Source organism: Stenella coeruleoalba (assembly GCF_951394435.1).
Source record: "Stenella coeruleoalba genome assembly, chromosome: 4".
Lineage (NCBI taxonomy): Eukaryota > Metazoa > Chordata > Mammalia > Artiodactyla > Delphinidae > Stenella > Stenella coeruleoalba.
Window position 1 is genome coordinate 44,434,154 of NC_137149.1, and position 14,689 is coordinate 44,448,842.

General features: G+C 43.1%; 1 protein-coding gene across 1 annotated transcript; it reads left to right on the plus strand.

Annotated features, from left to right (window-relative positions):
- Positions 1-1,885: 1,885 nt before the first annotated feature.
- Positions 1,886-13,306, plus strand: CLRN2 (clarin 2; the record flags this gene model as incomplete). Its single annotated transcript, XM_079920633.1, has 3 exons — positions 1,886-2,150; positions 10,370-10,549; positions 13,041-13,306. Exons 1-3 carry the CDS (start codon positions 1,898-1,900, stop codon positions 13,304-13,306), a joined length of 699 nt encoding a protein of 232 aa, XP_079776759.1. The 5' UTR covers positions 1,886-1,897.
- Positions 13,307-14,689: the final 1,383 nt, after the last annotated feature.

Sequence of the window (14,689 nt, forward strand, 5' to 3'; positions counted from 1 at the left end):
CCCCAGCCCCAAATAAACACCCACGCACGGCGAGAAGTGATCTCGAAGTGCCGTTTCGTTTTAGTGTGCACAACAAGCCTATGACAAGTTAGGAAACTGAAACAGGAGAGTCTCAGCCGCTTGCCCAGAAGAGTAGGAATTCGAACCCAAGTCTTTAACAGGGTTCTGCCTAACCACACCTCCATTCAGCCTGGAGGAGCATGGGCTTGTTGAAGATCCGTGGATTCCCGCAGAATTTTTCGAAAGATAACTGCTTAACCCCTAAAACACCAAAAATTGACATAGGTCCATCATTTGGGGCAGAGATAGGATGCAAAGGTATTACACATGGCCTGCCTTCTCAAAGCATGCTTCATGTTACAATAAGGATAACGAATGTTATCGGTCACTTACTAATGTGCCAAGCACTCTCGTAAGCCTTTTATAAGTATTTTGTTGTTCATTACCAGAAAAACGTTTGCTATGTCAAGGTTATTGTGATGAAGACAGCTGTTGCATTTCAAAGACCTGATCTCCAGCCCCAACCCTGACATCCAGTTTTCTCAGGAGAGAAATGTCTGGAATAGCACATCCCCTGCCTACCACAAAGGGTTGCCGCACCATCAGGGGTGAGCAAGCATACGGTAAGAGCCTTTGTACACCGCACAAGCTGTGGAGACACTCTTTATTTTCATTGCGGAGAGACCACAGAAGTGAACCCCCATTAGAGGGAAGAAAACTATTTCCATCACCATGTCTCTCTGCCCCTCTGTGCTCTCCAAGTGAGATTCCCAGAAGTCCTGTTGGTTAACAGGGCAACCTCCTGAACTCCCTCCAGAGCTCTGTGACCAAATAAGGAATTTCACTGCCACTTCTGCCCCACTTTGCCCCCAAAGCTACTGACAATGACTGTTACCAGTCTCACATGATGTGAAGTTGACATTCAGCAATAGACTAAAAGTTAAATTTTTAAAGTCACAGTATAAGGTAGAAATCGTGGAATATTTCATTCCTTGTGCCAGTAAATCAAAAGAAAAGGACAGATCTTCACTCTTAGGAGAGACAAAGACCCCAGCAGGGTGATGGGAGATTATTATTTGCTAACACATTAGAAAAACACTTTCCTTTCCCGTTTCAGGTGACACAACAGGTGGGGGCAGGGGGGAAGGGTGGAGATAAAGGGGGGCTGTACGTGTTGGGGTCCAGGTTTCCCCAACAGTCACAAATTAACTCTGACTCAGGCTGCAATTTTACCCGCAGCAGATTCACCCAGTGATAAATTTAAGAATCATAAAGTCTTGTTTACACATTTCAATTAAAAGGCTTGAGAACAGAGGTCATTTTGTGGTATTAATAACACTTCTAGGGATTCTGACAGCAGTGACATTTTAGAGAAAGAAATGCCAGGGCATGCATCAAAGAGATCAACATTTGATACGGTGCATTGTTGGCAATGTTCAAGGGCTAATCATTCCATCTTTGTTTTCCTTCTACTGTATGCATTTTTTGAGACTGGTTAGCATCTCTTTATAGTCAGATCTACCTGGTTACGCCTGCTAATAACTTCCTTGCCATTAAGAGGTCCACACCAGGGTTATTCAAATACTTGAAACGAGGAACAATTAAGCCCTCTGCTGAAACCTTAGTCTAGTGGGGGATATAGGGTTACTTCCTTCGGTAACACACTCCTCTACACTCCAGTCAGGTGAAGACGTCTCTGTAGAGACTTCCAGTGCAGTTGTAGTAAACATGGGCTGTGGAGGCAGGCGCTGAGGGAGGGACAGGAGATGGACCTGAAATCTTGAAACAGTGTGTTTGGAAGAGCTGACCCTAGAGCAGGGGATTGCCGAGTGTCTGGAAGATGTCAAGGACCCCCGCTGTTGCTCAGACACCTGGGGCATGACCTGCACCCACCAGGATGCCTGGATGGTTCAAAAAGACGTGGTATGGGCTGGCATCTTTACTCAGCCTCTCTTCCTTTATCCTGATCATCGTTGCCCTGGCGTTGCCCCACTGGCTGAGTGGGAAAATCCTTTGTCAGACTGGAGTTGATCTTGTCAATGCCACAGATCCAGAGCTGGTCCAATTCATTGGGGACATTTACTACGGACTCTTCCGCGGTTGTAAGGTGCGGCAATGCGGGCTTGGGGGCCGCCAGTCCCAATTCACGAGTGAGTATACTGGGGGGCACGAAACCTGCTTTAGAACACTTATTTTTAAATATTCGTAAGGATGCTTGTGTCTGAATGCGAAATTCAAGTGCCACTGCAGTCTAAGGCATAATGACTTAATCCACAGTAAGCCATGGACTTACTCTTGTTCAGCACCCAAAAGAGACCTTTTATTTCTGTGGAGGCTTATGGAAACATTAGAAATAAGGATTTGTATATCTTTGTAGTTTACCTCTATGAATAATCACTAAAAATATTGAGTGCTTACGTGTTCAGACATTCTACTAAGTGCTTTACATGGTTTGTCTCTTTTAAGCCTTATAACAAATTTATAAAGAAGGAATTATTAACATTCCCAGTTTGCAGAGGACTCCACTGAGGCTTGGAGAGGTTAAAAACTTGCCTGAGGTCACCCAGCGGAAAACTTTAGACCCAGGTCACAGGACTTGGGTATGCTCAGCCAGTGTGGCCTGAGGGTGTAGACGACCCGCTGAAATGACCCTTCCTCTTCTATTTATATAAACGCTTCAGAGTCTGCGAAAAAGCAAAAGGGCTGTGCGCCTGGGCTCTGGAATCAGACTATCTGGGTTCAAAACTCAACCCGGATATTTCCTGGCAAGGAGACCTCGGGCAAGGCTGCTGTCCATGAACGTGAGCGGGTACTGACGTAGGCGGGCGGCCATCCAGCGTCACAGCAGAGCTGCTCAGCAGGTAGATAGAGCAGGAATCCAAGACCAGCTTATGAAGGATCTTCTGGGAAGGAAAAACTGAAACAAAAAAGGCAATATTCTGCACATCTTTAGACTCATACAATTAGATTGCTGGTGAGAACAGTATCCTACAAAATCATAATTAATCAACATAATGCAAATGCAAGGGGATAAGGGATTTATTCATTATATAATTTCTATATTTCATAACTGTAGTTTTTAGAATCCTGACCAGGGTATCTTATTAAACGTATAAAGACAGAGAGCTGGAACCATTGACAAATATAACGATACAAATTGGCATCATTTATACACATGAAGGATATATATATTTGTTATGTATAGCAAGAAAAAATATCGCTGGGAATATTTATATTTACCCAGAAATTAAATTGGACCAGGGATATTGAAAAGCTCTGTTAAAAACATAACATAAAAAGCTGAAAACACACTTAACATAAAGAAATAAATAAAACAAAGAAATAGGACATGCTAAAAGGGGATGATGACAGCTGTATGCAGTACTTGGTTCTGAGCTGGGTCAGTTTACTATAAAGGATGTCACTGGGACAATTGGTGGAACTTGAATGGGGTGTCAGGATTAAACAGCAGTCATATGCCAGTGTTAACCTACTGATTTTGATAGTTGTATCGTGGTTGTGAAAGACAAGGTCCTTTTTGAGGAAATTGACCCTGAAGTGCCAGGGTTGGAGGGGCAATTTACCCTCAAATCGTTCAGAAGAAAAAAAAAAATTTCTTTGTACCATTCTTGCAATTTTTCTGAAGTTTGAGGTTGTTTCAAAACCACAAATACATTGGGCTTCCCTGGTGGTGCAGTGGTTGAGAATCTGCCTGCCAGTGCAGGGGACACAGGTTCGAGCCCTGGTCTGGGAGGATCCCACATGCCGCAGAGCAACTAGGTCCGTGAGCCACAACTACTGAGCATGCGCATCTGGAGCCTGTGCTCCGTGACAAGAGAGGCCGCGACAGTGAGAGGCCCGCACACCGCAATGAGAAGTGGCTCCCACTCGCCGCAACTAGAGAAAGCCCGCGCAACAGAAACGAAGACCCAACACAGCCAAATACAAATAAATTTTTTAAAAAACCCCGCAAATACACACACAAAAAGGGGGAAATGACACAATTTTTAAAACGATTGTAGATAATAGGGTTTTTTTTAATTTTTATTTTATATTGGAGTATAGTTGATTTCCAATGTTGTGTTAGTTTCAGGTATACAGCAAAGTGATTCAGTTATACATATACAAATATCCATTCTTTTTCAGATTCTTTTCCCATATAGGTTATTACAGAGTATTGAGTAAAGTTCCCTGTGCTATGCAGTATGTCCTTGTTGATTACTTTATATATAGTACTGTGTAAGTTTTAGGGAATTGAAATTAACAAACCTCATGGAGGAAGTTCCAAAGCTTGAACAAGGGAGCAATAGATTCAATACTCCAGAGACTTTAATAAGCAAGCCAGTGCTCAGGGAACATAATAAAAATAGCCCATATAATTATGTAATTATATAGCATGATACACCACGTTACCATCATAACCACCTTCTTACACACTAGATCATTTATTTATGTTATGTTTATTATTTATTATGTCTCCACCCCTTTGGTATATAGCGCCATTAGGGCAAGGATCTTGTCCATTGATGATCCCAAGCCCCTAGAACAGTGCCTGGCACACATTCAAAAACATTGGTTGAATGAATATCGATAAAGTACTTTTAAACTCATTTATACTGAATGTTCACGTACAAGATGCCAGACATGTGACCTATGCTATACTAATCTTCCACAAACCTGCCAGATAGAAGAATGAGGCTCAGAGAGGTTAAGCAACTTGATCAAGGTCACAGAGCCTTGAGTGCCAGAGCCAGTCTCCAACCCTGGTCGGTCTTACCCTAAAGTTCCCACCGTCCATTGTGTGTTGTTCCCTCGGGAATCTGTGACTGGCAACTTTCCCAAGGCGGCGTGTTACCCTAGTAGTCTTTACTGTTCTCCCAGAATTCAGCAAGTTCTGGATGTTGGGGAGGTGGTGGATGGATGTGAATTCTCTAGGATGGGAGGATGCAGGTGGATGGCTCCTGTCAGAAACGACTGAGGGGTCATTTGGGAGGGTGTGTTAGTCCCCTAGGGCTGCCATAACAAAGTACCACAAACGGGGTGGCTTAAATAACAGAAATTTATTCTCTCACAGTTCTAGAGGTTAGAAATCCAAAATCAGGTTCTTGACAGGGCCGTTCTCCCTCTGAAACCTCTAGGAGGAGTCTTCCTTGCCTCTTCCAGTTTCTGGTAGCCCCAGACATTCCTTGGCTTGTGACAACATTACTCCACTCTACACATGGCATTCTCCCTAAGCCTCTTCACATGGTCTTCCCTCTGTGCATGACTGTCTCTGTGTCCAAATTTCCCCTTTTTTATAAGGACACTAGTCTAATTTCCCCTTTTTTATAAGGACACTAGTCTTACTGGAATAGGGCTCACCCTAATGACCTCATTTCCACTTGATTACTTCTGTAAAGACCCTATTTCCCAATAAGGTCGTATCCTGAGATGATGGCGGTTAGGACTTCAACACATTTTTTGAGGCTGGGTACAGAATGCAACCCATGACAGAGGGTGTGGAGTGGCAGATGGTGGGCCTAGGATAATTAAGGAGGTCACCAAGCACAAGCACTGTTTCTGGAGAAGCAGCTGAAGCAGAGACAGGCTTTGCAGAAGGAGGAGTTCAAAGGAGGGCAAGACAAGACTGGGCCCTTCCACTGTGATGCTAATTAAACCCCTGCCATCCCAGCTCACAGAAATGCAAACTACCTCTAGCCCTGGAAGCCATAAGCTAAGCAAATGAGCACTTACTGCTTGTCCACTGGAGGCACTCAGTACATGTTCTTTCCCTCCGCCCTCTTCCTTCTCAGAGGGGTGACTATGGGAAAAAAGCCCCCTGGGTTCATCTAACGTGGTCTGCTCTCTGAAACATCAGAACTGTGTAAGAATCATAAAGGACTTTTTAATATTAGTTCTGAGCAGGATAATACTCAGGAAAGTTTTATTTCTGGCTGCCCTGGGTGGGGTCCCAGAGGAGGGTGTATAACCATGATGTGATTCTTTTTGAAAACTTGCACCGGGAGCTGGGGCCAGGTTCCTCCTGGCTTTGGCTGGTTTTACACCAATGCCACCCAGGGATACCGCGTCTGTTACCACATTCTCTAGCCTCAGAGGTGAGTCTCTCTACCTTTAGATGTACAGCTCCTAGAGCCAGTACCACCTACTTGTGTGAGGCAGCTATGGGGTGTATCAGAGCCCCCAAACCCCAAGTTGGAATCAGGATTTTCCTGCTACTGTCACTGTTGTTCCGAAGAAAGAAAAAAAAAAAAAAATCCCTGCTCCCAGGGCCCATGTGCAGATCAGCGGAGAAGCGGGGTGCGAAAGTGCTTTGTAAACTGGAGTAGGAAAGTTCGATTGGGTCTCGTGGACAAACAGCCTCAATTCGCACCTTCATAGGGGTCTCCCCTAGAATCACCCAAGAGAGTCAGTTTCCAAACCAATCATGGAGAAAAGCAGAGAACTATACAGCATAATCCTAATTAAGATCCTTTTTTATAGCCAGACTTTCTGAAATAAAAACAAATCAATCTAGCAGTCTGAGCGGCTGGGGAAAGAAAGGGACAAACGCTAATTCAGCAGTGTTCACCTATTCAGCCGTACTGTATTTATGGGCCTGGCGCTTTTAGGAAAACAGGGATAAACTAAACAGAGGAGTGTCTGCCCTCCAGAAGCTTTCCATCTGGGAAAGAGAAAGGCAGTAAATGAGCACTGGGCAGTAACACATTAATGTCTCAAGCTGTCACCTCTTTGTTCATTTCCTCCAACCCACTCTGCGCTAGAGGAGAGATTTTATTTATGCCCATTTTACTGATGAGGAAATTGGGGGTCAGAGAAATCAATAAATGAAATAATTTCTGTAAAAGCACCTGATGTGGTGCTTGATCATTTTTAATTCACTGGTTCCCCCCTCATCTCCCACCCCCAAGCATTCCGTCAACAGGCAGACCTGGATCTGACTTCAGATCTCAGGCTTTTCTTACCATTGTCCGTTTTAGATAACAGCCCTTTCTCAGATGTGTCTTTTGCAACTCTTTTCTCCCATTGCGGTGGCTGTGTTGTCATTTTTTTGACATTGTCTTTCACAGGGCAGAATTTTTTCATTGTGAAATCCAATTTATCAATTATTTCTTTTTTAAAATTAATTTTTGCCTTGCTGGGGCAAAAGGGACTGCTGGACGTCTCTGGAGTAGGGAGCAAACAAATTACTTAATAATTAGATAGTTATCTAATTTGAGTTGCTGACAGGATGATTAATCACTTCTGGGATTCAAGTGGGTTAGCTTTCATATGTACACCATAAGACTATATATTCAAATCCAAAATAAGACCTCTAGACCTCCAGCTGTACTAGGATTAAACTTTTAAATCTTTGCTTCTCCAAGTTATCTGCGGCAAAATCCTGAAGCCAGCACTTCCTGGCTGGGTGACCTGACTAAGCTATTTAACTTCTCATTTCTAAGACTCTAACTTACGCATCTGTAGGCGTGAGGGAAGGTTGCCGTGAGCAGTGAAAGAGAGAAAGTGTATATGTGCTGGCACACAGTCTGCGCTCAATATGTGTAGCTATTGTCACTTGTCACCATGGATCGTATCCTCTCATGGTCATGGATTTCAAGCTGGAAACTTAAATGTAATCCTTAAGTCAGACGTGTCTCAAGCTTTTGGAAACTGGGTACAAATATGAAAGGCAAGCAGGCAACAGGTCTCCTGGGATGGCACTTGTGTGACAAGAGCAACAGTAGAGTCACCCCTTAAAGAATTTATTAATAGAAGGAACTGATGCATGAAAACTCATGAGGGAAGATTTGAATTTCTAAATAATGACATATGTAAAAAATAATAAGATCTCAATTAACTGGGAGATCTAGAGCCTTGGAGTGTGGCCCATGATTGTGGAGGCTGAATGAGATTCAGCCCTTTATCAGTAAAGATTTGTTTTTTTTTTAATATAGTCAATACATTTCCTACTGCGGAAGCTAAGGATTGGGTATTCTTTCACCATCCCTCTCCGTATCACTCCATATGCCCCAAATCCCCTCGCCCCATCATCATAATATGGTTATTTCTCAATTTTTTTTATTAAATCACACCTGGAGATGGGTTCATGTCATTATATGGATATGATTAATTCTTTTTATAAGTTGCTTTGTGTGACCGTGCTTTAATTTATTCAATCTCCTATTGACTCGTGATTTGGTTTTTTCTCCAATCTTTTGCTACTGTAATGAATATCCGATATATACAGCTTTGAGCACACATGGGAGTGCTTTTCCTAGAAATGAAATTGCTGGGATAGATGTTGCCAAATTGCTCTCTAAGGACATTGTATGAACTAATATCCCTACAAGTTTTGACAACTGCCTCCTTCCCTACACCTTCATTAACATGGTGTATTAGCAAACCTTTTGATCTTTGCCAATCACACAGGTGATGATTTTCTATTTTAAGTGTTTGGTGAGGATTATTATGCTGGTTATGTGTCCTAAGGGCTGCATGGCATGAAACAGGATTATGAAACAATTAGGTAATCAGGCATAAGCTACCATGTTTGGAATGAAAAAGTGCTGTGAGTTTGCAATGAAAAAAAAAAATCTAAAGGACACTGAAATGTAAGGACAAGAAATGGAAGAGAGAAGTCCTACAGAAAAAAATCCCACAGGAAGGAGTTCATTTTCTGGGGTAAAGTTTCTGATGCTGATGAGATAACCACATAGAGATAAATATACATGGAAATACAGAACTGGAAAGAAAGCTAGATCAGAACTGAAGACATAACTGTGGAGTGTCTGGACACTTCTGAGTGGAAAGGACACTTCAAAGGAAGAAGGACAAAAATTCTTGTTCTCAGGCTTGGGAGACACCAGCCTTCTATGAATAAAAATGGGCAGGTGAGCCAGCAAAGGAGCCAGAGCGGGACGGGGTCAGGGAGTGAGTGGAACCCGGAAAGCTTTGAGTCCTGGCTCCCAACTGGGGCCACAGACGGGCTGGTCAGTTGTATCAAGTAATTAAGGAGGGAGGTTGGAATTCACAAGATGGACCCAGATTTGACCAGGAGGTATTCAGTAGAAACTTTGGAGTAGTTGCAGAGGAAGGGGTTTTCCCCAGGAGTTTTTTAGCTTTCATCATTTTAAATCATTCATTTACAATAACTGAAATCAGTGACTCTAAACTCTATATACCATGTGATATATAGGACTTTGGTCCTGGATAGAGTTCAGGATCACCTTGCCCAAAGACAAGGAACTTGGTGTCTCCAAGCCTGTGGGTAAGGGCGTTTAATAAAATCTACTTCATATCCTTGTCACAAGGATTGGATGAGATAACAGACGGAAAGGGCTTGGCCCCTGACTGTACTCGGTAAATGTTGATTACACTCAACTCCTATGCAACTATTACTATCCACGTTATACTGATGAGGAAACTGAGGCTTGAGAAGTCACATGACTTTTCCCAAGTCAGAGGGTAAAATAACAACCACAGTTGCCATTTTTGAGAACGGACTCTTTCCTAGACAATATTTAAACACTCTACTATGATATATCATGTAATCTTCACATAGAGAGAAATATAGAGAAGACAAATCCAAATTAATATTTCACTAAATTATCCTGCCACATTAATATGGCAAATTAATATTCTAATAAAGTGCAACATGAGAATTACATGTCCATTATACACAGGGAATTAATATCTATCTTACTGAATCATTATGGGGAATCCAAAATGATGCTCCTAGCTTTGCATTAGTGCCCACAAAGTGGGCACTATGATTATTCCTATGCCCTTCACTTGACCCCCTCAATATTGTAAGATGGGTAGGAGAAGTAGGGTTTAGATGATCCTAAATATTTTATAATTGTGGCAAATCAGCAAAGCTGGGATTTGAACCTGGAACTTTGGATGCCAGATCTAGGCTTCACTTTGCTACACCCCTCTATACTCTTCATGATATACCTGAGACCGCTTCTACCTTTCTGATTTAATGAAGGCTACTCTCTGACCCAGATGAAAACTTTGTGATCGATCAGCCTTCTTTGACTGATTCTCTTGCCAGCCTCCTTTGCTAAAGCAACACCATCTGGAGCTTGTACGGATTAGCTCACACCAGATCCCAGAGCTGCGAGGCCGATGCAACTTAAACGCCCAGCTGGGGCACATTCTGATTTTGCAGCCACCCCAAGGAAGCGAAGATTGTTGGCCAACTGATAAGTGGTAAATCTGGGGGCCATGAATTCATCTCAGGAAGTCTCCTGCTTTTTGAAAACCCAGCACTTGCTGCCTTGCCCTCACTCCCCTCTGCTAAAGCCTTCATGGTAAGCAAGCCTGGGACGTACGAACTGGAGCCAAGCTCTGAGGCTGACATCTTGGCTGTGTCTTCTCTCCCCAGTCTTCCCACACCTGGTGAAGGAGCTCAATGCAGGCCTCCACGTGACAATTCTGTTTCTCCTCTTCCTGGCCTTGGCGCTGGCTCTGGTCAGCATGGGCTTTGCCATTCTCAACATGATCCAGGTTCCGTACCGGGCAGTCAACGGCCCCGGGGGCATCTGTCTATGGAACGTTCTCGCAGGTAAGGAAGACCCCTGGGGAGACAGATTCCTGTCCATGCCATCAGGAGGCTGAGTTCCAAGTAGGTGGGCAGAGCATGAAGGAATTAAAATGCCCCACCTCAGCCTTCACTTCCCTGGGTCTGTTACTTCCTTGATGGGCATGAATATCCTTTTTACTAAAAGTTGAAGAATCTCTGTCATCATAAAGAACTGAAGTATTAGCGTGCATGAGTGGCTGAGGACTTAGAGCAGCAAAGAGAGGTCGGGATGAGAGAAGAGAGAAGACAGAGAGCTGTGGGTGAAGAAGAGGGGACCATGGGATGAGTGAGGATGTGGGACTGCTGCTGTGATTCTGAAGGAGCCTCACAAAGGACAGAAGAGAAGGGACCTGGGGGGCTTACATGCCTTATTTTGTGTAAACCTCACAACCTCTCTATGAGGCGGTATTATTAGACCCATATTTACAGGTGAAGAACCTGAAGCTCAGAGAAGTTAAAAGATGCACCCAGGGCTTCCCTGGTGGCGCAGTGGTTCAGAGTCCGCCTGCCGATGCCGGGGACACAGGTTCGTGCCCCGGTCTGGGAAGATCCCACATGCCGCGGAGCGGCTGGGCCCGTGAGCCATGGCTGCTGGGCCCGCGCATCCAGAGCCTGTGCTCCGCAACGGGAGAGGCCACAACAGTGAGAGGCCCACGTACCGCCAAAAAAAAAAAAAAAAAAAAAAAAGATACACCCAAAGTCACACAACGATGAGTAACAGAGGCAGGATTCCAACCCAGGTATAACTGAGTCCAAGCCTTTTGTCCTTTCTTTAATCGTCTATGACCACCGTGACCTATTTTCCAAGACAAAAGTTGTGTGTGAATGTATGTGTGTGTGTGTGTGTGTGTGTTGATTTGGGAGAGTATCTGATATACAGAAATTAATTCACATTTAGTTCAGCACTGAAAAAATCACCTGTAATGAAAGTAACAAAATCCCAAGAATGATTTCAGAAAACCCAGGTCAAATGGTCAAGATATCCCGATGGCAGGGATATCCCGATATCCCTCACTACCTTTTACTGTATACAGGATGACCATAAAGTATAGAAACAAGTAATGTTGTTTTATCATGCATTGGAATGTAATGTCAGTAAATCAATTATTACGTATTGGCCTATGTTTGCAGACTGGCCATCCTGTAGAATTTCTTATAAACGTGGCTCACTCCCATGTAGACTTGTTTATCTCTGCCTGAATGCTCACAGTGGTTGGCATGTAGAAAGTGCTCAATGCTGCTTTTGAAATAAATGCTTATCTCTGTCAATTCCCTTCCTCAGAGAGACAGTACTCTCAAGCTCTATTGACAAGAGTATTTTAAAAAACGCAATTTGAAAAACTTTACTCTCAAAAGGCATAAAAATATGAGTATCCTTTGATTAAACAATTCCAAACATTAATTTATGCTAAGGAAATAACAGGAAAAGAGCACAAAAAATGTATATTAAAAGGAGTTTCCTGCAGCACTTTATACTATCAAAAAATTGGAAGCAATCTAGATATCCAGAAATTAGGTCACACTTAATTAAACTTAAAATAATTAGGTGTGTCGCTCGTATAAAACATCATACACAGTTTAAAGTGGTGCTTTAACAGAATATTTAACAACATGGAAAAATATTCAAGTAAGGGAAGTAAATCAAGTGTAAAGCAGTAAGAGTACCATAATACTAATTTTATTAAAGAGATGGAAATGTAAAGAAATATACTAAAATGTTCGAAGTGTTTATATTTGGCTTTTAGGAAAAGAGCATATTTGTCTTTTCATCTTTGTGATTTTCTCTGGCATCCAAATTTTCTTCAATAAGAAGTAATAGTCTAAACAAAGGGCATAATAAATGTGTTTTTTAAATATTAATTAAAATCAGGGCAGGAGAGAAGTAGAGAGAAAGAGAGAGAGAAAGATGGAGAGAGAAAGAGAAACAGAGGGAACCCGGAAGGCCAAAGTCTGAAGCAATAGGTAGGGAAGGACATGAAGTTTGGAATCTTCCAGTTTTCTCCTTTCTCCTTTCCTTTCCTCCTTCTCTTATCTCCTCTTATCATTAAGCTTGGAAAGAGGATAACTGAGGAGGAGAGAACAGTCTAGCCCTCCGTTCTGATCCCCCAATCTGCCCAGTACGATGCTCTTGTCTCTTCCCTCAGATGCCTCAAGGTCTACATACACAGGCTGAAATACTTAGAGACTGAGCTTATCCACATGTGCACACACACACCCTGCCCCGCCGTGGGTAAGGGAAAAAGTGGCAGAGTCGAGGCTCAAAGTAGATCTGATAGGAAGCTTATTCTCAGACCTCTCGCCCCTCACAGAGTGGATTATCTGCTGCTTTTAAAAGCATTTTAAAATTTGTGTTGCCCTAAGCGTGTTTTACACCGCAAGTTTGTTGCCTGTGCCACAGAAAAGCCACCTCACACCTAGTGGTTGAATTGCAAGGAAAAGAGCTGAGCATGAGGGTGTCCTTTCTGGGTTTCAGGAGGAGTCGTGGCCTTGGCCATCGCCAGCTTCATGGCCGCGGTAAAATTTCACGACCTGACAGAACGAATCGCCAACTTCCAGGAGAAACTCTTCCGCTTTGTGGTGGTGGAGGAGGAGTATGAAGAGTCGTTCTGGATCTGCGTGGCCAGCGCCTCAGCCCACGCCACTAACCTGGTTGTGGTGGCCATCAGTCAGATTCCCCTCCCGGAGATTAAGACCAAGATAGAAGAGGCCACGGTCACGGCCGAGGATATCTTGTATTAATAACCTTCTCCTGAAATCAGTTCTTAGGAGAATGGAAACCTCCTTTTTCTTTTTTCCAGCTTGCACAGACTTGAATGTCTTCGTTTTGGCAGTAAGAAGAAGGAAGTGGAAGGGGGAAGGGTAGTTACCTGGGCCAGAAAAGAAAACTTTCCGAATTTCTGGCATCCCTGCACTTCTTTCTCACTGACCTTGGAGTTAGACACTCTGCCACTTGCCAGCCGTGTGTGACACTGGACAATTCATTTAATATCTACTTCTCAGTTTCTTCATCTGTAAAATGGGGGTATTAACGACCTCGCAAGGTTGTAATGAGGTCTAAATGGGCGATAACGTTGCCAGCCTTTGTATATTGTAGAGCACCCTACACGTATAAGGTACTGTACACTCCAAGAAATGTCTATAGACCCTTGGTATATCCCGCACAATATTAGGAGGAATGCAAAAAGGAATATGATAATGTCCCTGGCCTCCAGAAACACCTAGTCTTTCCACACGACACAGGAATCAGAGAGAAACAATAACAGTAAGAATGAAAATAACTACCATTCTTTGGAGTGGTTACTACATGCAGTTCTAAAAGTTTTACATATAGTAAGTCATCAGGTCCTCACTACAACTCTGTTGGTATAGTACTACTTTAGTCCCATTTCATAGATGAAGAAACTAAGGCATAAAGCAGTTGGATAACTTGCTGAGGTCAGGAATTAAATGGACGGAAGTCTGGAGCCAGAGTTTACATTTTTAACCCCTTTGCTGATCTGACGTTTGGTGTACGAGCAATTGCAAGGCAATGTGATCAGTGTTATAACAGCACATGGAGAAAGGACCTGAGAAGGAATTAATGTTTCAGGATAGGATGTGGTATTAAAGTATCTCAGAGTTGACAGTTGATCTGAACTTTGAAAGATGAGGAGACTTTTTCCAGTGGTAAAGGAAGCAAGGCTGGAGAAGGGCATTCCAGGATAAGTCAGTAATGAGGAGGAAACACAAGGTATGAATTTACAAAGGGGGCTTGGAAGTATGTGAATACCCAGTGGGGTTAGAATATTGCTCTAATGCAGCTGTTGGAAAAACCCAGATGTTTTGTGTTAGGTTTTCCTGAGTGGTACTGTGACAGTTAATTTTATGTGTCAACTTGGTTAGGCCATGGTACCCAGATATTGGTCAAACACTATTCTAGATGTTTTTGTGAAGGTATTTTTTTTGGACGGGGTTTATCAGTTGATTTTCAGTAAAGCAGATTGCCGTCCATAGTATGGGAGGGTCTCATCCAATCAGTTGAAGGCCTTAAGAAAAAGACTGACCTCCCCCAAAGGAGAGGGAATTCTGCCAGCAAACTTCCACTGGACTCAAACTTCAACTCTTCCCTGGATCTCCAGACTG